This window comes from Nycticebus coucang, chromosome 20 (assembly GCF_027406575.1).
Source record: "Nycticebus coucang isolate mNycCou1 chromosome 20, mNycCou1.pri, whole genome shotgun sequence".
NCBI lineage: Eukaryota > Metazoa > Chordata > Mammalia > Primates > Lorisidae > Nycticebus > Nycticebus coucang.
In genome coordinates this window covers 32,794,750-32,819,136 of record NC_069799.1, presented here as the reverse complement: position 1 = coordinate 32,819,136, position 24,387 = coordinate 32,794,750, and the positions used below count along the sequence as shown (strand labels likewise).

At 43.3% G+C, this 24,387-nt stretch overlaps 1 protein-coding gene and 1 pseudogene across 1 annotated transcript in view; one reads left to right on the top strand and one right to left on the bottom strand.

The window, feature by feature from the left end:
• LOC128572657 (zinc finger protein 208-like) overlaps positions 1–254 on the bottom strand; it is a 47,153-nt gene extending 46,899 nt beyond the window's left edge. The window contains exon 1 of the mRNA XM_053572675.1: positions 47–254. Coding sequence (XP_053428650.1) covers positions 47–49 — 3 coding nt within the window. The 5' untranslated portion in view covers positions 50–254. The remainder of the gene's footprint in view (positions 1–46) is intronic.
• A 17,363-nt stretch (positions 255–17,617) lies between these two features.
• LOC128572666 (tropomyosin alpha-3 chain-like) lies at positions 17,618–24,233 on the top strand (annotated as a pseudogene).
• The last annotated feature ends 154 nt before the right edge of the window (positions 24,234–24,387 follow it).

Genomic DNA, 24,387 nt, shown 5'->3' with positions numbered 1-24,387 from the left:
AACCACGCCCCTCCCCCTCTCAGGACACCCAGTCTCCTAGACTCACCATTTCCCAGCTACCGGGATGTCCCGGCGTCCTCCCTACAAATCTCCCGGGACCTGCAGGTCACAGCGTGACAGAAGCTGCTGCAGAGACACCTGGATTCTCCGGGAGATGCAACAGTTGAAGAGGAGAACCCAGCTCAGAGCTCAGCAAGAGGCCAGCTCCGCTCCGAATTTCTGGAGCCGCCTCCTTCTTTCTGTCTGCGCATCTGATTGGGCAGTTCATATTACAGCATCCTTGATTGATAGGCTCTCAGGCCCCACCTCTGTGACCTTGAGTGACAGGCATGCCATCCACAAGAGGCTGAAAGAGACCAGAATGCTAACGGTTTCTTGACTGCAGCACTATTTTATTCTTTTTCTCTCGTTTTAAATTAAGGGCAGGGACCATGACTTTATTCATCTGGATATTCCAGGGCCATCACGCTTGCCATGCAGTGACTGTTTAACAAATTTCGATTAAACTCTATTTAATGAGTGTTTAGTCTATGCTAGGCTTGGACAATTGTTATTTAAATAGAAGTTAGATAGCCGGGCGTTATGGCGGGCGCCTGCAGTCCCAGCTACTGGGGAAGCTGAGGCAAGAGAATCGCCTAAGCCCAACAGCTGGAGGTTGCTGTGAGCTGTGATGCCATGCACTCTACCCAGGGCGACAAAGTGAGACTGTGTCTCTAAAATAAATAAATAAATAAATATGAGTTAGACTCTGTTTTGAAGGAGTTTTCAATATACATCACCGTGTCTAGGTAAAAACATGCACAGATTCTGGACGCCTGAAGCTCAAGCAGCCAAGGTACCAGCCACATACACCTGAGCTGGCAGGTTGGAATCCAGCCCGGGCCGCCAAACAACAGTGACGGCTGCAACCAAAAAAACAGCCGGGCGTTGTGGTAGGCGCCTGTAATCCCAGCTACTTGGGAGGCGGAGGCAGGAGAATCGCTTGAGCCCAGGAGTTGGAGGTTGCTGTGTGTGAGCTGTGATGCCACAGCACTCTACCCAGGGTGACAGCTTCAGGCTCTGTTTCCAAAAAAAAAAAAAAAATGCACAGAAATAACTTAGTAACCTGACAGATGAAAGACATTGGGAGTTGCAAGGAAAGGCTATGGCAGTTCAGAGAGGGTGAAATTACTCTGATTCTTCAGGGAGGGGGTTCTTCAGGAAGCTTCATGCAGGAGGTGGTATTTAAGCTTCCAGCTAACAAGCACAAGGTAGGGGTGTATGGTGCACCTCCTGGGTGAAGGGTTGAGGTAATACGTGAATTTTACCTAACCTACCCTGTAGGTATTTTTTATACATGGCTTTGTGCCTTCTCTGGGACGCAGCTCTGTCTGAGGGATATTTGTTTTTAACCCTAAAATAAATTATATTCATTTATTAATTTTAAGTATATGTAAATATGTATGTGTTTATACGTACACACACAGTAAATACGTATTTTCCATTCATGGAAACAAAATATTAACAATTATACATATATTTTTTACAATGAGAAGTTATATATACAGGGTGGTTTATGTGCAATTTAAAATACTTTAGTAATTAAACTTAAAACTTTTCTATTTAAACTTAACTTTAAAGTAGTTTACTATTTAAATTGCACACGAACTTTGTGTGCATTCTGTATTTAGAACTAAACAGCTGGACTTGGTTTAGATAATCCCAAATTTATGGGCAACATCCAAAGTTTCATAATCAGGAGCCGGTGGAACATACACCTTCTTCTCTCCATCAGGCCTGTTCAGGGTGTTGACCTTGGCCACATCAATGTTCTTCACAGCCTTTTTGACCTGGTGCTTGCTGACTTTGACATCCACAATCAACATGAGTGAGTTGTTTTCTTCTCTCTTCTTTATAGAGGACTCAGTGGTCAGGGAGAACATGATTATGGCACAGAGGTCAAGCTTGTTTCTCATGGGGGAGGTCTTCCTGGGATATTGGGCTGTATCTGGAGGAGCTACAGTGTCCTGGGCCACCAAAATGTGAGTGACATACAAATACTCTTTTTTTTGTATGGCTGTGGTTGCCTTTGAGCACAGCCTTCTTGGCCTTCAATGCCTTTGCTTTGGCTTTGGCTTTGGTTTTGGCTTTGGGAGGGGGAAGAGCTTCCTTTGGGTGCCATCTTGTGAAAAGCCACAGTTCTTTTAAAGTTTGAGATTTCGTTTAATTTTTCTGAAGTGTGATCTTTTGAGGAAGCAGCCTGAACTTTTGAAAGGAAAGAGAGTCCTCTAATCCACCCTGTCCAATAGAAATAAAATGAGAGCCACATGTGTCATTTCAAATTTTTTAGTAGGCACATCAAAGAAAAGATAAAGAAATAGGTTAAATTGGCTCGGCACCCACAGCACTGTGGTTACGATGCCAGCCACATACACCGGGTCTGGTGGGTTCGAACCCAGCCCAGGCCTGCTAATCAACAATGACAAATGCAACAAAAAATAGCTGGGCATTGTGGTAGGTGCTTGTAGACCCAGCTCCTTGGAAAGCTGAGGCAAAAGAATCACTTAAGCCCAAGAGTTTGAGGTTGCTGTAAGCTGTGACACTACAGCACTCTACCAAAAGCAACATAGTGACACTCTGTCTCAAAAGAAAGAAAGAGAGAAAGAGGTGAAGAAAGACAGAAAGAAAGAAAGAAAGAAAGACAGAAAGAAAGAAAGAAAGAAAGAAAGAAAGAAAGAAAGAAAGAAAGAAAGAAAGAAAGAAAGAAAGAAAGAAAGAAAGTTTAAATTGATAGTTATTTTTTATTTAATCTAATATATCCAAAGATACTATTGTTGTCATAATTGAACAATAAAAAGACTTTAATGAATTACTTTGGTCATGTTTCTTTAAAATTCGTTCTGTATGGCGGCGCCTGTGGCTCAGTGAGTAGGGCGCCGGCCCCATATGCCGAGGGTGGCGGGTTCAAACCCAGCCCCGGCCAAACTGCAACAAAAAAATAGCCGGGCGTTGTGGCGGGCGCCTTTAGTCCCACCTACTCCGGAGGCTGAGGCAAGAGAATCGCGTAAGCCCAAGAGTTGGAGGTTGCTGTGAGCCGTGTGACGCCACGGCACTCTACCGAGGGCGGTACAGTGAGACTCTGTCTCTACAAAAAAAAAAAAAAAAATTCGTTCTGTATTAAGTGTATAGCACATCTCTGTTCAGAAGAGCATGTGGCCATTTTCAGCCACATTGAAATATAGCTCTGACCCTTCTAACCTCAGAGACATGACTTGCAGAAGCAATACTTTTTTGTTCTTAGAATAAGGGAACATTCTACTACCTATCATTATTTCTCTTCAGATCCAAGGGTAGGACAAACAGAGCCCCAATTGGGAGCAGAGGACTGTGTGCAAGAAATGTCTACTGATGGACACACATTTCATGCATTGCTTCGTGGATGCCTATCTACGATTCTAGTATCGTACAGTGAGCAAAAATTAGTGGGGTTCCAAGAAGAAACCTCAATATTTTGGTTACGTAACTCTTCAAAACACTACAAAGCATGGGACATAAACATAAGACGTGTGATCACTGTGACTGCACAGGGCAGGTTGGGTGTGAAATCTAGGTTTCTGAAGGTAGCTGAAGTCTGATAAGTACATTCGTAACCTTAGGGGAATAGTTACCCCCACTAATTAATCCAACCTTCCAGGCTTGGAGTTTCCAAACTGAATCCTGGTGAGCACAACACCAGCTTCTCCTCCCACTCTGGCCTGCACCAAGGAGAAGAGACCTTAGGGCTGAGCTGGGTAACCAGGAATGTAGACCCAGGAGAAGTGGCAGGTAAAGGCTGTTCTGGCCCTGCTCCCAGGCAGGACTCAGCACCTGGGTGTGGGCCCGGCACATCACAGGGTTCCTTCTTCTTTAACTTCTAGAAGACACACTAGGGCCGCACCTATGGCTCAATGGAGTAGGGCGCTGGCCCCATATGCTGGAGGTGGCAGGTTCAAACCCAGCCCCAGCCAAAAACTGCAAAAAAAAGAAAAAAAAATAGAAGACACACTGCTCTAACTCATAGACTGTTAGGAAAATATAATGGTGTCATCAATAAGACTGACATACAGACAGGGAATGGCAGCTTATGCCTGTAATCCTAACCGTCTCAGAGGCTGAAATGGGTAGATTCTTGAGCTCAAGAGTTCGAGACCAGCCTGAGCAAGAGCGAGACCTCATCTCTAAAAAAAAAAAAAAAAAACAAAAAATAGTTGGGCATTGTGTCAAACACCTGTAATCCCCACATACTTGGGACACTGAGGTAAGAGGATCTCTTGAGTCCAAGAGTTTGAGGTTGCTGTACATATGACATCACGGTACTCTACCAAGGGCAACAAAGTGAGACTGTCTTAAAAAAAAAAAAAAAGGTACCACCCACATAGACAATCTTGCACAAATATTTTGGGCAGCTTTACTATCCATACTTGGAGGGACATTTAGGGAATTCTCTTCCCAATTCTAACGCAAAACTGTCTAGTGACAAACCTCAACATTTACTATTATAATGTACAGGATAAAATTTTTTATTGCAAAGGGATGAGTAGTATGTTATACATTTTTATTAAAATACTTTTTTCTTTATTTAAGCATTATGATAGACATGCCCACTTTCATATAAGTGGAAACATATATATACTAAAACCCATCACAAGTACTACCAATCAAGATGCTTCCAAAATGTTTATCATCTTGCCTTTACTTGTAAAAACCAACATCAGCCATCCTAGTCATATTTTAAAGTAAACATAACAGATAGCATGATTTAGTTTGTAGTATTTCACTAACTATATCTAATAATTTCAATTTTTTTTTTAATTTTTGAGACAGAGTCTCACTTTGTCACCCTTGGTAGAGGCATGGCATCATGGCTCATAGGAACCTCTAACTCTTGGGCTGAAGCAATTCTGTTGCCTCAGCCTCCAAAGTTGCTGGGGCTACAGGCGCCCACCACAACACCTGGCTATTTATTTTTTTCCAATGGTAAGATAGGACTTTTATTAGAAGTTAGAATGGAATACAGAATCAGTAAAAAGCACCAGAGTTTCTGGAAGGGGGAAAGAACTGAAGAACTCCCTAGGAGTCTCCACATGGGCTCTCTAGGGGTCTTAAGTCTAGAGGATTACATATTTTTTTTTTTTCTTCTTGAGACAGAGCCTCAGGCTGTTGCCCTGGGTGGATAGCTGTGGCATCACAGTTCACAGAAACCTCCAACTCCTGGGCTCAAGCGATTCTCCTGCCTCCTCCTCCCAAGTAGCAGGGACTACAGGCACGGGCCACAATGCCTGGCTATTTTTTGGTTACAGCCATCATTGTTGTTTGGTGGGCCCGGTTGGATTCGAACCCGCCAGCTCAGGTGTATATGGCTGGAGCCTTAGCTGCTTGAACCACAGGCGCTGAGCCCACTATATATATATATATATTTTTAAAGATAGAGTTTTTCACTTGCTCAGGCAGATCTCAACTCCTGATCTCAAGCAATCCGCCAGCCTTGGCCTCCCAGAGTGCTGGGATTACAGGTGTGAGCCACTACTCTTGGCCGATTTCAAAAATTCTTATGGAAAGCACTGTTTTCATACCTAACAAAAACAAATAATTCCATTTTTTTCTTGTTGAGAGTTACTCTGTTCATCCTTTTTAGAGCACTGTGGTGTCAGTGCTCACAGCAACCTCAAACTCTTGACCTTAAGCTATCCTATCTCAGCCTAATAGCTGTGACTATAGGTGTGCACCACTAGTCCAGGTGAGTTTTTTTCTTTTTCGTAGAGACACAGTTTCACTTTACTGCCCTCAGTCGAGTGCCATGGCATCACACAGCTCACAGCAACCTTGAACTCCTGGGCTTAAGCGATTCTCTTGCCTCAGCCTCCCGAGTAGCTGGGACTACAAGCGCCCGCCACAACACCCGGCTATTTTTTGTTTGCAGTTCGGCCGGGACCAGGTTTGAACCCGCCACCCTCGGTATATGGGGTCGGCGCCTTACGGACTGAGCCACAGGTGCCGCCCCCGGTGAGTTTTCTTTAATTTTTGGTGGAGACAGGGTCTCACTCTTGCTTTGCTGGACTTCTAAGCTCAGGCTATCCACCAGCCTTAGCCTCCCAGAGTGCTAGGATTACAGGTATGAGCCACTGGGCCCAACTTAAGTAATTCCTTTACTTAAAATTAAGACATATGGGGGTGGTGCCTGTGGCTCAAAGGAGTAGGGCGCCAGCCCCACATGCTGGAAGTGGTGGGTTCAAACCCAGTCCCGGCCAAAAACTGAAAAAAAAAAAAAAAAAAATTAAGATATGTGACTGAAATTTCTTTTTTTTTTTTTTGAGACACAGTCTCAATCTTTCGCCTTGGGTAGAGTGCTGTGGCATCACATCTCACAGCAACCTCAAACTCTTGGGCTTAAGCTATTCTCTTGCCTCAGCCTTCCAAGTAGCTGAGACTACAGGTGCCCACCACAAGGCCCAGCTATTTTGTTGTCGTTGTTGCAGTTGTTGTTTAGCTGTCCCGGGCTGGGTTTGAACCGTCCAGCCTCAGTGTATGTGGCTGATGCCCTACCTGCCCTACCTACAGGTGCCACTTTTGACTGAAATTCTACACTTCTACAACCACAGAACTTGCATGATCCACTTAATGCATTACATTAAAAAAAATTAGCCTAGGGCGGTGCCTGTGGCTCAGTGAGTAGGGCGCCGGCCCCATATGCCCAGGGTGGCGGGTTCAAACCCAGCCCCGGCCAAACTGCAACAAAAAAATAGTCAGGCGTTGTGGCGGCGCCTGTAGTCCCAGCTGCTCTGGAGGCTGAGGCAAGAGAATCGCGTAAGCCCAAGAGTTAGAGGTTGCTGTGAGCCGTATGACACCACGGCACTCTATCCGAGGGCGGTACAGTGAGACTCTGTCTCTACAAAAAAAAAAAAAAAATTAGCCTAGAAATTTAAATTTAAATTTAATTGTTTTGACAATCCTCATTGTTTCAGTAATTTGCCATTTGTGGGGTGAACAACATGGAACCCCCCCTTCTCGGTTTGTCAACATTAGTTTGGTTGTACAATTCAAATGAAGATAATAGTTCACAATTAATCAAGTCATTTGTTATTGTGCTAGTAAATGTGAACTTGTTGGTCTAGGCAAGATAAACATTAAGCCATGACTAATATTAAAAAGGTTTGATTGTCAGATTGTATTTAGTATAAGAAAATATAAATGAGCTGGAAGCTGCAATATTTAGAAGACATAATTAAAGTTAAATGGGGTCATGATAATGAAACTCTAATCCAATAGGACCAGTTGTTTTAGGAAGGGGAAGTTACATAGAGATCTGTGTGTGCAGTGAAGTTCATGGAAAAATGCCTGGGCCTGGTGGGTCATGCCTGTAATTATAGTACTCTGAGAGGCTATGGTAAGAGAATTACAGGAGCTCTTCAGTTCAAGACAAAAGCTTGAGTGGTAGTAAAACCTAATCTGTACTAAGATAAAAAAAAAATTACCTCTGGGACGTGGTTCACACCTCTAGTTTCACATATTTTGGGGGTTGAGGACAGAGGATTGTTTGAGCCCAGAAATCTGAGGTTTCCATGAGCTAGTCTGATGCCATGGCACTCTAGTATAGGTGAGAATGAGGCTCTGTTTCAAAAAAAAAAAAAAAAGGAAAAGAAAAGAAAACTTTTTTGACAGGTGATGAATTGTGGATTGTGGAGATGTTCTTTTCCCAGGGGTCTCTATATCAAATCATTTCTATCTTGTAAGGATATACACTTTGGGTTCTTTTTTTTAAAGACAGAGTCTCACTCTATTGCCCTGGGTAGAGTGCCATGACATCACAGCTAACAGAAACCTCAACCTTTTGTGCTTAATCCATCTTCTTGCTTCAGCCTCCTAAGTAGTTGAGACTACAGGTGCCCATCACAATGCCCAGATAATTTTTCTATTATTTTATTTTATTGAGACAGGGTCTCACTATGTTGCCTTTGGTAGAGTGTCGTGGCTTCACAGCTCACATCAACCTCCAACTCTTGGGCTTAAGCGATTCTCTTGCCTCAGCCTCCCAACTAGGTGGGACTACACGCACCTGCCACAATCTCAAAATCTTTTTTTGTTGCATTTGTCATTGTTGTTTAGTAGGCCCAGGCTGAGATCCAACCCGCCAGCCTGGGTGTATATGGACAGCGCCCTACCCACTCAGCTATGGGTGCCGCCCTCTATTTTGTTTTTTTAATAGAGACTGGGTCTCAATAAAAACAAAGAAGAGAGAAAGAGAAGAACCACATTCATAGGCAAGGTAAGGGATTGGACTCTTCATATGGTGGCTGGAAGGATGGTGGAAGTCAGGAATAGTGAGTGTGTGTCTTTGGAAGTGTTTCATTCTGAGATTGGAAATGGAAAATGGCTTATAGCCATCAGGGGGCTTTTTTTTTTTTTTTTTTTTTTTTGGCCGGGGCTGGGTTTGAACTCGCCACCTCCGGCATATGGGACCGGCGCCCTACCCGCTGAGCCACAGGCGCCGCCCCATCAGGGGGCTTTAAGGAATGTAGCAGTGATACCCTGGATGAGTATTCTTTCTCTTTACTTTGATACATCTGAACAGTTTCAGCTAACAGAATAACTCACAAATATGCCCCCAGGGTAGACTATGGCCTCTGGGCTTCATGACAAGGCAGTCTTCTATCTTGCTTTTGCACCAGGATCAGACCCCAGTGCATATGAAAAAGAGAATTAAAAAGAAAAATAATGGCTCGGTGCCTATAACTCAATGGTTAGGGTGCCGGCCACATATGCCAGGGCTAGTGGGATCTAAACAGGCCAGGTCCTGCTACACAGCAATGAAAATTGCAACAACAACAACAAAATAGCCAGGCACTGTGGTGGGCACCTGTAGTCCCAGCTACTTGGGAGGCTGAGGCAAGAGAATCACTGAAGCTCAATGGTTTCAGGTTGTTGTGAACTGTGACGCCACAGCACTCTACCAAGGGTGACAAACCGAGTCTCTGTCTCCAAATAATAAAAAAATAAAATAAAAATAAGGTCAAAGCCAGAAACAGCACTGTTAGACCAGATAAGATTTGATTTTTCCAGGTGACAGGGTAGGGATTAACACAGTATTCCCTGGCAAGGGAACTGGGAGGTCTTTGACACTGGGAGCACTCAGACTCTGGACTCTGGAAAAAGGAGAATTAACATTAACATTAAAAAGGAGAATTAACAGTTGACAACTGCTGCTCCTAATTATCCAGGATAGACGAGGGCTTCTGAGGTGTTCACATAGAGGCACTCAAACACTCATTTTATCCTCAAAATACAATTTCAGCTCAGATGGGGGAATTCCAGAAAAAAGAAAATCATTTCCATGGTCAATTCCAAGATAAAGCAGCAGGTAGAATTTTGCTTCTTTGTACCCAAAGTAGACAAAGACAAACACATAACTTTTAAAGAGGTTTGGGAGAAAGTGGGTTTCTCCATGATGAGAGGATTTTAGCATCCTGCACTCAGCGTGTTGGGGGAGGATCAGCCTTCTGGAGAATGACAGGCTCAGGGAGTAAAAGAGATAAATGAGATTCACCTGACGGTGCCTGAGAACATTCCAGACTGAGCAACTGAGCAACCCTGGAAACAGTTCTGGTGAGTCTCTCACTCACATGATTCCTGCACAGAGAACTGTCTACAAGATGAGCACAGATTGATTTTGGAAAAGAAACTAAAGGTCTCTGATATTATACACAGAGGTGACACAGAGAGGATCTGTTATGCATATGGTACGGGTCCCTTAAGGGCCCATACTGGGCACAAAAATTCTAGATTGCAGTTCCGAGTGGCCCAGATTTCAGGATCAAATGGCCCAGTTTGCAGTTCCCCAAAGATCACCTGTTGTGCTGTCATGAAAGAATGGTGACCTCCCTCAGTGCTATGTCTGAGACCATTTATCAAGTCATAGCCTGATTATGGTCACAGCAGATACGTTTTTCTCCTAATCTGGGAGCAGCTCTCTGAGCTCAGCTAGCTACAGGGGCCTGTGAACACAGCAGTGCAGACCTATGCCATGGCCACCCAAGTGGCCTTTGTCTTCTTTGCTGAGGGCTGTTCCTCTACATTGCCTGATCCTAGACATCAAGCCCTGGGTGGAGAAACATACAGCTCCTCCCAGGAAAAACCTGGGCATACCCTATCCCTGTAGAGGAGGTCAGCCTGTCAGTGGAGAAGATGAGACTTGAGCTGGGGATCCCTGACCCTATTCAGCAGAGGATGCAGCTCTGGGTGCAAGGTCAAAGACCTGATACTTCTCACATTTTTCCAGATGACCAGCTTCACAATTTTGGACACACACTTAAAAAATGACAGGAGTAGTGGAAGTCTTAATAAAAGAATTTGAACAAAATAATCAGAAAGTTGAACTCCGTCTTTCCTTGAGGATTAGGATGACTGACAAATTTTATATTAATGTAACATAATTGATGTCCACTGGTTGTTTTATGAGAGTCATGACATTCTTTTTAATTAAAAGCATATGAGGGTGGCAGAGCATGATGGCGGACAGGACAGACGTGTAGCCCACCTCTCCCAAGCCACCAGGTGAGAGGAAAGGCGGTCTGGACCTTCCCTGTGTGTGGATTATTGGAGTGGACAGACAGCTGGAGACGCCCAGCGAACTGGCGGTTTGCTATATATGAGGGGTAATTTAAAAATCACAGACTCTGTTGTAGAGATTCATCCCTGCTGGGCCGTGCCGGCCAGCAGGCCCCTCCCCCACAGAGGTCAGCAGCTTGTAAATGCTGACAAAATCCAATTGACAAGTAATTAATCCTGAACTGAGGGAGGCATCCAAAAGGAGAGCCACTCAAAACCACAGGGAGCAGAGCAAACTGTTAGACAATTGAAGGGAAGTGATCCTGCCCAGGAAACAGACATTTTGAACTACCCAAAAGGGCGGGCACCTTTCCCCCAGGTGTTGGATGGGGCTGGCAGTTCACGCTGCGCTGCGAACTGGCGGACGCCCATCCAAAACTCTGAACCATAAAACTCAGAATAAATCCCTCGAGCGCTCCAACCATGGGAACGGCTTGAAGCCTAGGACCCGGCTTTGGCTTCTGGAGCTGCGGAGCTACTGAAGCCGTGGGAACCAGCTACAGGAGATACCGCGGGAACTCAGCACCACTAACCTTATGGCTGATTGCAGTCGCCAGTTTGCGGGGGAACCTGGGAGCAGAGTGGAGGGACTTAGGAAGCGTGGACACCTGCACTGAGTGGAAGGGTCGGTCGCAAGTGCTGTCCCGAGGAGAACAGGACCCGGCTTTGGCTTCTGGAGCCGCGGAGCTAATGAAGCCGTGGACGGGCTTTGGCTGCTGAAGCCCCGGGAACCAGCTACAGGAGATACCGCGCGAACTCAGCACCACTCCCCTTATGGCCGATTGCAGTCGCCAGCTTGCGGGGGAACTTGGGAGCAGAGTGGAGGGACTTAGGAAGCGTGGACACCTGCACTGAGTGGGAGGGTCAATCGCAAGTGTGCCAAGGTTGCACAATTCTTAGGCGACAAACTTTTACAGAAACTCCAAAATGGCGATCGGCCCTGGAAGGTGGTTACCATGGTAACGATATAAACTGTGAACCAGGTGTAAGTCTCGAAACCACTCACAGCGCCGCCTGATGTCCAGAAAGTATATTGCAGTTGAATATATTCCTACGAAAGTTGATCCCTACAGCAGACATATAGACATTTATAGATATATTTCGACCACAAGAATATTTTAGCAGTTGGTGCCTTTTTTTTGTTTTGTTTTTTTTTTTGTTTTTTTTTGGTTTTCGTGGGGGTTTTTTTGCTGTTGTTTTCTTTTTGTCTGATTTTTCCTCACCATTTTCTTAGAGGAGATTTCGATAATTTTTTATTATTACATTTTATATAGATATATTTTTTATTTCTATGTCTTCTAATTTTAATTTCTTCTTTCTTCTCACTTAACATTCCTTCTAACACCACTTTTTTCTCTTTTTTTCCTTTCTTTCAATTATTTTACGATTATCACTATTTTTATTGCAGTTGTTCTTATATTGCTGTTGTCGTGGTTATTGCTTGTATGTTCATGTGTTTCCATCTGTCTCTGTATGTATGGGCCCATGTGCCTGGTAAACTTTGTATCTGTTTATTTGTTCATTTGGTCTCAATGAGCTTGGTGTTACGACCTGTAACCCTGAGCTCCTAACACCCCCCTCCACTCTCACTCCCTGATCTGGAGACCTGCCCCCTCAGGAGTCCAGATTCTTGGCTGAACTCTCAAGAGGTGTAGACAGGACCTGGACAGCAGCTGGCCAGTGCTGACTCTGTAGCAAAGGAGCAAGAAGACAACGGTAGGCTGAGAGGGAATTACACTGGAGCGGTGGTGCCCCGAGGTGCAGAGCAACAGCCGTCTTCAGCAACAACAAGGCCCACCCCCAGATATCCCATAGCCTCTCCTCCAGTCTTCCTGTGCAACCAGATGAGGCCAAACATCTTCTCAGATGGCAACCACTATGGAACAGACCTGGGACTGAAACACAGGCCCCGTGAGTAAAAGGTTTTCCTGAGATGTTACCGACCTGGGTGGAACATGGGGACTAGAAAACACACCCGCAGAGCCGGGAAACTCCTAGGGTGGGGCTGATCCAGAGAACAGCTCTACTGAGCCTAAGATGCACCTGGCCCTTAGGGGATCACCAGCCAATAGACAAAGGAGGCCAAGAGGCTACGGCCAACAACTGATTGTGCTGCGAATACAAACCTACAGGACTAAAGACAGGGCCTGAGACATAGGTTCTGGGAACTCAGATCAGCCTCTCCTCTGCAGAGGAATCTGGCAAGGTCAGAGACAAACTCCCACAGGGTTGTACCCTTCACCCAGTAAAATAAACTAAGGGTGGGGCTGGAACTGAGTGAACACCTCCAGCCTCCATCAAGTGCCCGAGGTTGACAGGCCACACCACTCCCTACTGGATAAAGACAGAGATTAGTGGCCTAGTCAAGCAGACACAGACTACCCTGTGACTTAGGTAGGTGAAAACCCCTGGAGTATCTGCTTACTGCAGACAACTGACTGGGTCACAACCCTGTGGGGCTAGCAGAGACTGGGTGTGACAGAGCTGCAAGGTGGGGAAGGAGGCATCAATCTTCCCAGACTGATCTATTTACTGGTGGCTCTTCCTGACTCCACGCAACACTGGAGCAAGCCATTTTAGAGCAGTCACAGGACCCCTGTGACCCAGTTCCCAGGGACCTCTTGAACTCTCCCACCCGAGGCAGCTGCTGACTGAGACAATTGTCTTGGACCTTTTGAACTGAATCACTCACCTGGGGACTATCCAGGTGGTGCCCTGGGTCTGGGTGTGTGGTTATAGGAAGGTTTGATTTTCCTTTTCCATTTGTTGCCTGTGGTGGGTGGGGTGACTTAATTGCTGGTTTTTCTCCACAGCTGAGACTTTAACCCAGAGTAACTATTTCACTAGGGTCACATAGAAACCAGCTGAAAACAAGTCAGAACCACTTAGCCCCTCTACACCAAACAGGGCCCCAGTTTCTCAGGCCACAGCACTCTACGGGTCCTCGACAAAAGACCAGAGGAAAATCAAAGGGAGTAAAACAATCATGGGGTGGAATCAGCGGAAAAACTCTGGTAACATGAATAACCAGAATAGAACAACCCCCCCAAGGAAAGATATGGCAGGTGTAATTGAAGATCCCATTCAGAAACAACTGGCTGAGATGTCGGAAATCGAATTCAGAATTTGGATGGCAAGCAAGATTAACAAAATGGAATTAGGAATTCATGGAGAAATTCAAAAGCTGTCTCAAGAATTTAAAGACAAAACCATGAAAGACTTAGACACAGTGAAACAAGAATTTGCAGCCTCAAAGATATGAAAAATACAGTGGAATCCCTTAGCAACAGAATGGACCAAGCAGAAGAAAGGATCTCCAACATCGAAGATAAAGCCTTTGAACGCTCCCAAACTCTCAAAGAGGAAGAGAAATGGAGAGCAAAAATGGATCACTCACTCAGAGAGCTCTGGGATAACTCGAAGAAGACACATATCCGTCTCATAGGAATTCCTGAAACAGATGAAGTGGCCTCACTGGGCGCAGAGGCCCTTCTGCATGAAATTGTGAAAGAGAATTTTCCAGACATGCCTAGAGAACCTGAAATTCAGATAGCAGATAGCTTCAGAACCCCAGCACGACTCAACCCCAATAAGACATCCCCCAGGCATATCATAATTAACTTCACTAAAGTTAATATGAAGGAGAAAATTCTCAAAGCTGCCAGGAGAAAGAAATCTATTACCTTCAAAGGGAAGAACATTAGAATGACTGCAGATCTCTCTGCTGAAACTTTTCAAGCCAGAAGAGGGTGGTCATCAACGTTTAATCTCCTCAAGCAAAATAACTTTCCACCCCGGATCTTGTACCCAGCTAAACTGAGTTTCATTTACGATGGAGAAATTAAATACTTTAATGACATACATATGCTAAAGAAATTTGCCATAACTGAACCAGCTCTTCAGGATATTCTCAGACGTATCCTCCATAATAACCAACCCAATCCTCTACTACAAAAGTAAACTCACTCAGAAACTTCTGATCAAACTCTAACTTCCACAATGGCAAAAGGATTAAAAATGCCCACTGGACTTTCAAAAAACTCAATACCCCAAATTTCACCAAACTTATCAATGCTCTCCATTAATGTGAATGGCTTAAACTGCCCTCTAAAGAGACATAGGTTAGCTGACTGGATACAAAAACTCAGGCCAGACATTTGTTGCATACAAGAGTCACATCTTAACTTAAAAGACAAATACAGACTCAGGGTGAAAGGATGGTCATCCGTATTTCAGGCAAATGGTAACCAGAAAAAAGCAGGAGTTGCAATTTTATTTGCAGACACAATAGGCTTTAAACCAACAAAAGTAAGGAAGGACAAAAATGGTCACCTCATATTTGTTAAGGGTAAGACTCAATATGCTGAGATTTCAATTATTGATATCTATGCACCCAACCAGAATGCACCACAATTTATAAGAGAAACTCTAACAGACATGAGCAACTTGATTTCCTCCAACTCTATAATAGTCGGAGATTTTAACACTCCTTTGGCAGTGCTGGATCGATCCTCCAACAAAAAGCTGAGTAAAGAAATTCTAGATTTAAATCTAACCATCCAGCATTTAGATTTAGCTGACATCTACAGAACATTTCATCCCAATAAACTGAATACACATACTTCTTATCAGCCCACGGAACTTACTCCAGAATCGATCACATCTTAGGTCACAAGTCTAATCTCAGTAAATTTAAAGGAATAGAAATTATTCCATGTATCTTCTCGGACCATCATGGATTAAAACTTGAGATGAGGGTGGTGCCTGTGGCTCAGTCGGTGGGGCGCCAGCCCCATGTACCGAGGGTGGTGGGTTCAGACCCGGCCCCGGCCAAACTGTAACCAAGGGATGGCCGGGCGTTGTGGCAGGCGCCTGTAGTCCCAGCTACTTGGGAGGCTGAGGCGCGAGAATTGCTTGAGCCCAGGAGTTGGAGGTTGCTGTGAGCTGTGTGACGCCATGGCACTCTACCGAGTGCCATAAGGTGAGACTCTGTCTCTACAAAAAAAAACAACTTGAGATGAGTAACAACAGGAATCTTCATACACATACAAAAACATGGAAATTAAATAACCTTATGCTGAATGATAGCTGGGTCAGAGATGAGATCAAGAAGGAAATTGCCAAATTTCTGAACAAAACGACAATGAAGACACGAACTATCAGAACCTCTGGGACACAGCAAAGGCAGTTCTAAGAAGGAAATTTATAGCACTGCAAGCCTTCCTCAGGAGAACGGAAAAAGAGGAAGTAAGCAACTTAATGGGACATCTCAAGAGACTGGAAATGGAAGAACAATTCAACCCCAAATCCAGTAAAAGAAAATAAATAACTAAAATCAGAGCAGAACAAAATGAAACTGAAAATACAAGAATAATACAACAGATCCATAAATCAAAAAGCTGGTTTTTTGAAAAGGTCAACAAAATAGATAAACCTTTGGCCAACCTAATCAGGAAAAAAAGAGTAAAATCTCTAATCTCATCAATCAGAGATAACAAAGACGAAATAACAACAGACTCCTCAGAAATACAAAAAATCCTTAATGAATATTACAAGAAACTTTACTCTCAGAAATACGAAAATCTGAAGGAAATCGACCGTTACTTACAAACACATCACCTTCCAAGTCTTAATCAAAAACAAGTGGAAATGTTGAACAGGCCCATATCAAGTTCAGAAATATCATCAACCATACAAAATCTCCCCAAAAAGAAAAGCCCGGGACCAGATGGTTTCACGTCAGAATTCTACCAAACCTTTAAAGCGGAATTAGTACCTATACTACTCAACCTGTTCCAAAAGGTAGAAAAAGAAGGAAGACTACCCAACACATTCTATGAAGCAAACATCACCCTGATCCCCAAACCAGGAAAAGATCCAACAAGAAAAGAAAATTATAGACCCATATCACTAATGAATATAGATGCAAAAATATTCAACAAGATTCTAACAAACAGAATCCAGCAACATATCAAACAAAACATAAATCATGACCAAGTCGGTATTATCCCAGGGTCTGAAGGCTGGTTCAGTATACGTAAATCTATAAATGTAATCCAGCACATAAACAAATTAAAAAACAAAGACCATATGATTCTCTCAATCGATGCAGAAAAAGCTTTTGATAACATCCAACATCCATTCATGATTAGAACACTTAAGAAAATTGATATAGAAGGGACATTTGTTAAACTGATAGAGGCCATCTACAGCAAACCCACAGCCAATATCATATTGAATGGAGTTAAATTGGAACCATTTCCACTTAGATCTGGAACCAGACAAGGCTGCCCATTGTCTCCATTGCTCTTTAACATTGTAATGGAAGTTTTAGCCACCACAATTAGGGAAGAAAAGGCGATCAACGGTATCCACATACAGTCAGAAGAGATCAAACTTTCGCTCTTAGGAGATGATATGATTGTATATCTGGAAAATACTAGGGACTCTACTACAAAACTCTTAGAAGTGATTAAGGAATACAGCAGTGTCTCAGGTTACAAAATCAACATTCATAAATCGGTAGCCTTTATATATACCAACAATAGTCAAGTTGAAAAAACAATTAAGGACTCTATCCCATTCACAGTAGTGCCAAAGAAGATGAAATACTTGGGAGTTTATCTAACAAAGGACATGAAAGATCTATATAAAGAGAACTATGAAACTCTAAGAAAAGAGATAGCTGAGAATGTTAACAAATGGAAAAATATACCATGCTCATGGTTGGGAAGAATCAACATTGTTTAAATGTCCATACTACCCAAAGCAATATATAATTTCAACGCAATCCCCATGAAGGCTCCACTGTCATACTTTAAAGATCTTGAAAAAATAATACTTGGTTTTATATGGAATCAGAGAAAACCTCGAATAGCCAAGACATTACTCAAAAATAAAAACAAAGCAGGAGGAATCACGCTACCAGACCTCAGACTATACTAGAAATCGATAGTGGTCAAAACAGCATGGTACTGGCACAAAAACAGAGAAGTAGATGTCTGGAACAGAACAGAAAACCAAGAGATGAATCCAGCTACTTACCGTTATTTAATCTTTGACAAGCTAATTAAAAACATTCAGTGGGGAAAAGATTCCCTGTTTAACAAATGGTGCTGAGTGAACTGGCTGGCAACCTGTAGAAGACTGAAACTGGACCCACACCTCTCACCATTAACCAAGATAGACTCTCACTGGATTAAAGATTTCAACCTAAGACATGAAACTATAAAGATACTAGAAGAGAGTGTAGGGAAAACCCTTGAAGAAATTGGGTTGGGCGAGTTTTTTATGAGAAGGACACCCCGGGCAATTGAAGCTGCTTCAAAAATACACTATTGGGACTTGATCAAACTAAAAAGCTTCTGCACGGCCAAGAACACAGTAAGTAAAGAAAGCAAACAGCCCTCAGAATGGGAGAAGATATTTACAGGTTATGTCTCCGACAAAGGTTTAATAACCAGAATCCACAGAGAACTCAAACGCATTAGCAAGAAAAGAACAAGGGATCCCATTGCAGGCTGGGCAAGGGACTTGAAGAGAAACTTCTCTGAAGAAGACAGGCGCATGGCCTTCAGACATATGAAAAAATGCTCATCATCTTTAATCATCAGAGAAATGGAAATCAAAACTACTTTGAGATATCATCTAACTCCAGTGAGACGAGCCTATGTCACAAAATCCCAAGACCACACATGTTGGCGTGGATGTGGAGAAAAGGGAACACTTTTGCACTGCTGGTGGGAATGCAAATTAATACATTCCTTTTGGAAAGAGATATGGAGAACACTTAGAGATGTAAAAATAGATCTGCCATTCAATCCTGTAATCCCCCTACTGGGCATATACCCAGAAGACCAAAAATCACACCATAACAAAGATATTTGTATCAGAATATTTATTGCAGCCCTATTCATAATTGCTAAGTCATGGAAAAAGCCCAAGTGCCCATCGATCCATGAATGGATCAATAAATTGTGGTATATGTACACCATGGAATATTATGCAGCCTTAAAGCAAGATGGAGACTTTACCTCTTTCATGTTTGCATGGATGGAACTGGAACATATTCTTCTTAGTGAAGTGTCTCAAAAATGGGAGAGAGAGTACCCAATGTACTCACCCTTATTATGAAACTAATGTAGGACCTTCACATGAAAGCTATATCCCAGTGATAACCTAAGAATAGGGAGAAAGGGGAAAGGGAGGGTAGGGAGGGGGGAGGGAGGGGGAAGGAGGGGGATTAATGGGATTATACCTGTGGTGCATCTTACAAGGGTATATGTGAATCCTAGTAAATGAGGAATGTAAAGGTCTTAGCAAAATAACTAAGAAAATGCTACAAAATCTATGTTAACTAATGTGATGAAAATGTGTCAAACGATCTATTAACCAAGTGTATGGTGCCCCACGATCATACCAATGTACACAGCTATGGTTTAATAAAAATAAATAAAAAAAAATAAAAGCATATGAGGGTTTAATTGTTCATACATTTCTGTATACCATAGGAAGCAGCAAAGTGAATACATGTTGTTATTCTCGTTCCCTAATACAGAAAATGATGGAGATCTTTACTCTTCCACTCTCACTACATGAAGCACTGTTATCCACTAACCTTTGCTAGCACATTCTAGGGAGAAATGTTTACATTTTTTCTGTCTTAAGAAACCGTGGTGAAATCATGTTATTGTCATTTACATTTTCTTTTTACAAATTTATCATAAGGTATATTAAATGCTTATTGATAATATGCATTCCCTCTATAATTTTATTTTTTTATTGTTGTTGTTGAGACAGAGTCCCTGAGCAGAGTGCAATGGCGTCATAGCTCACTGCAACCTCAGACTAGGTGCTGTGGGCATCCTGCTGCCTCAGCTTCCGGAGGCCACTGGGTTTACAGCTGCTCACCTAGGTGCCCAGCTGGATTTTTCATTTTTTTAGGAATCAGGGCCTCACTCTCACTCGGGCAAGTCTTGAACTCCTAAGCTCAAGCAATTCTTCCTCCTCAGCTTCCCACGGTACGACAGGTGTAAGCCCCCTCGACCAACCCCTCTATAATTTTAATATTGGTTACTAACAAAAGAAATTCTCTACCTTGTTAATGATATTTGCCTAGTTTTAAGCTTTTTTATTTATTTTGGTTGATCTTATTTTATTATAGGATATTAAACCTAATTATTTATTGCCATTTGTGTGACATTTATTGTGTGTATTTCTTTGAGATAGAGTCTCACTCTGTCACCCTGGCTAGAGTGCCATGGCATCATGATAGCTCACAGCAACCTCAAACAGTTGAGCTAGGGCAATTCTTTTTCCACACCCTCCTGAGTAGCTGAGACTACAGGGGTATGCCACCAGCCTTGGGTAGTTTTTCTATTTTCAGTAGAGACAGGGTTTCCTTCTGCTGGCTAGTCAGAAACTCCTGAGCTCAAGCAATCTCTTGCCTCTGCCTCCCAGAGTGCTAGAATTACAGGTGAGAGCCTCTGTGCCTGGCCACATTTGTTCTATTTTATTTACACATTTGTATAGGCTTATTTACACATTTGTATAGGCATTTGACACTGGGATTATCCAATATTTATAAGTGTACTAAATTTTGATGTAGGAAAAATAATAGCACATGGCTTTCTTTTGTACTTTGCCAAATAATTTCCAGATTACAGAGCATGAGATAAACATTAATGGTTTTGAGTATTTAAATTTAGGTAATTTTGCATTTTATACAATAACATTTGTTGTAACTGCATGTGTGGGTTACAGGTCTGATGTCTCTTCACTTCTTCATCCTCACTTTGAGTTTACCAAACCCACAGCTCTCCTTGTAGTTGTAAGATAGCATTTTATCATTCCGGTAGATGAGAATAATTTAATGATGATAAACAAGATGTCAGTTTAAAATCAGAACATTTCTTCAAATACAAGCTACATGTGCAATACAATTTTTAGTTTACATGTTATAGTTGTGTTGGGACATGAAGTTTAACAGTAAGAATTGATGAGCTACTAATAGAGAGCAGGCCTGAGAATTTATGAAATAGGCTTCAGTTCTGATCTCAAACTGCCATAGATATCAATTAACTACATCTTGGAAAATAGTAATTAAAAGAACAATAGAGAATGATATAACCTATTCTTATAAAAATATGTCCATTTATAAATTCATAGGAATTATCCAGAAGAATAAACACTAACTCTTTTTTTTTGTAGAGACTCTGGCCCTGGGTAGAGTGCCATGGCATCACACAGCTCACAGCAACCTCCAACTCCTGGGCTTAAGCGATTCTGTTGCCTCAGCCTCCCAAGTAGCTGGGACTACAGGCACCCGCCACAACGCCCAGCTATTTTTTGGTTGCAGTTCAGCCGGGGCCGTGTTTGAACCCGCCACCCTCGGTATATGGGGTCGGCGCCTTACCAACTGAGCCACAGGCGCCGCCCAACACTAACTCTTAACAGAGTCATCTATGAATAAAGTGACATTGGAGAAAAGGGGAGATTTTCTCCTCATGAAAATCTATGTAATTTGCCTTTTTTATGGTAGACTCTGCTACATACCTCATTCCTAAATATCACTATATTCATATTCAAAGTACTCCCCTTGGGAAGCTATATCCTGATGCCAGTGCCTAATGTACTCTTCCAAGTGATTTTGGAATTCTTTTATTCCTTTGAATTCCATCAAAGCTGTTGTTGTATTACACTTGATATTCTCAATATCACTACTTGTCTATTTTTTCCCAATATTTCCTTTATCTTCAGACAACAAAAATGTCATTGGGGGCCATATCAGGGGAGTAAAGAAGGTTTTCCAATACAGTTACTTTTGTTCACTGGCTAACTACTCCCTCACAGACAATGTCATATAAACTGGTACACTGTCATGATGTTAGACCCAAGAGTTGGTAACCAAGATTTTCAGATAAGATTGTTCTAATTCTTGGCTCGGCACCTATAGCTCAAGCAGCTAAGGTGCCAGCCACATACACCAGAGCTGGCAGGTTCAAATCCAGCCTGGGTCTACCAAAACAACAATAACAACTATAACCAAAAAAATAGCCAGGCGTTGTGGTGGGCACCTGTGGTCTCAGCTACTTGGGAGGCTTAGGCAAGAGAATTGGAGGTTGGAGGTTGTTGTGAGCTGTGACGCCACGGCACTATACCCAGGGTGACAGCTTGAGGCTCTGTCTCAAAAGAAAAAAAAGAAAACCCACAAAACACCATCCAAGAACAAAAATAAACATCACCCAGCAAGACACCAACACATGTGAATGAAAACACAACTGTGAGGCCCTGATACACCAAGATTAGAAAACCTTGCAGAGTTGTTTGAACGCTGCTGCCACTGGAAGTGCACGGTGGCAGATCTCAAATGAATTTCTTTTTTTTTTTTTTTTTTTTGTAGAGACAGAGTCTCACTTTATGGCCCTCGGTAGAGTGCCATGGCATCACACAGCTCACAGCAACCTCCGACTCCTGGGCTTAAGCGATTCTCTTCCCTCAGCCTCCCGAGTAGGTGGGACTACAGGCGCCGGCCACAACGCCCAGCTATTTTTTGGTTGCAGTTCAGCCGGGGCTGGGTTTGAACCCGCCACCATTAGTATATGGGGCCGGCGCCTTACCAACTGAGCCACAGGTGCCGCCCTCAAATGAATTTCTTTATAATGAGAAAAAGATTAAAAAGTAAGGGTTATTACCATTTGGTATTTGGGTAACAAATTGACTTTCATCTGTATTTGTAGCATTTCTTATTTTCACAGCACAAATTTGTGAAAGCCAAGGAAAAAAATTAAGGCAGAAAAGTCACTGCTGCAAAACATGAGATGATGAGTGGCGCCTGTGGCTCAAAGGAGTAGAGCACTGGTCCCATATACCAGAGGTGGTGTGTTCAAACCCAGCCCCGGCCAAAAACTGCAAAAAATAAATAAATAAATACATAAATAAAAAATAAAAAAAAATGAGATGATTATCTTTATAGGATAAGAAACATTCTTGGTGAAAACTAGTCAGAAACCCACCACTGCTCCAGCTCACTTGATAAACCTAACATCTGCAAAGGGGAATCAGAGGACAGAGAAAGCCAAGGATTACTTCTCTCTTCCACCAAACTCGTATTTGTGCAAGTCTCCTATTATCAAGTACAAAATGGACTGAAAATGGAGCGTGTATCCCTGGGGATACAGGCAGAGAGACACCAAGTAGAGCACAAAGTAATTGTATATTAAAGATACAATTTCAAAAGAATATAAGGGTTAGGTACCATCAGATGAGAATCCAATACTACTTCATTTACTACCCTTAGGTCTTGGACAGTAAGTAGTCATCTGTTCCAGGCTTTTCAATGAAAAGTATAGGGGTGTTATATGAAGATTGGTAGGGCCTTATGGGCCCATACCCCATAAAGTTGTCCATCAAAGGGACTATGTCTATTAATGCTTCATGTTTAAAAGGGTATAGGCTTTTTGTGGTGGTTGAGCTTCAGATTGAAAGTAGACCTCAGATGAAGTGGTCCTGGGGACTTTCCTAGGGATACCCTCTTCCCAGACAGAAAAGTTTACCTGGGTGTTGATTTCTTCTGGCCATTTGTCCTTATCCTTCCTGCGCAAGATCAAGGTCCGCAGCAGCAGGCCGATGATGCAGAGGACAGAGCCAAGTGTCTCCAGCGGAAAGTGGAGGGAGAAAGGTGGACCCGGAAGCAGGCCAAGGCTGAGGTGGCCTCCTGGAACCGCAGGATCCAGCTGGTTGAAGAGGAGCTGGATCGTGCCCAAGAGCGCCTAGCCACTGTCCTGCAAAAGTTGGAGGAAGCAGAAAAAGCTGCTGACAAGAGTGAGAGGGGTATGAAGGTTATTGAAAACCGGGCCGTAAAAGATGAAGAGAAGATGGAACTGCAGGGAATCCAGCTCGAAGAAGTGAAACATATTGCAGAAGAGGCAGATAGGAAATATCAAGAGGTGGCCCTTAAGTTGGTCATTACTGAAGGAGACTTAGAACGCACAGAGGAATAAGCCGAGCTGGTGGAGTCCCGGTGCCGAGAGATGGATGAGCAGATCAGACTGATGGACCAGAACCTCAGGTGTCTGAACACTGCTGAAGAAAAGTATTCTCAAGGGCGGCACCTGTGTCTTGGTCAGTAAGGCGCCGGCTCCATATACCGAGGGTGACGGGTTCAAACCCGGCCCCGGCCAAACTGCAAGAAAAAAATAGCCGGGCGTTGTGGCGGGCGCCTGTAGTCCCAGCTGCTCGGGAGGCTGAGGCAAGAGAATCGCCTAAGCCCAGGAGTTGGAGGTTGCTGTGAGCTGTGTGACACCGTGGGACTCTACCGTGGGCCATAAAGTGAGACTCCGTCTCTACAAAAAAGAAAGAAAAGTATTCTCAAAAAGAAGGCAAATATGAGGAAGAGATAAAGATTCTTACTGATAAACTCAAGGAGGCAGAGACCCGTGCTGAGTCTGCTGAGAGATCGGTAGCCAAGATGGAAAAGACAATCGATGATTTGGAAGATAAACTGAAATGTACCAAAGAGGAGCATCTCTGTACACAAAGGATGCTGGACCGGACTCTGCTTGACCTGAATGACTAGAACATCCCAGTCCCCCCTACGCCACTTCTCCCTCTGACCCTGACTCCTCCTGAGGCCAGCCTGCCTGAAGCTGACCTTTAAACTGAGGGCTGATCTTTAATTGGAAGGCTGCTTTCTCCTTTCTCCGCCCCCTCCATCTCCTACCCACCCCACTGCCATGTCTTTTTTGGCAAACTATCTCTGTCTCTTCC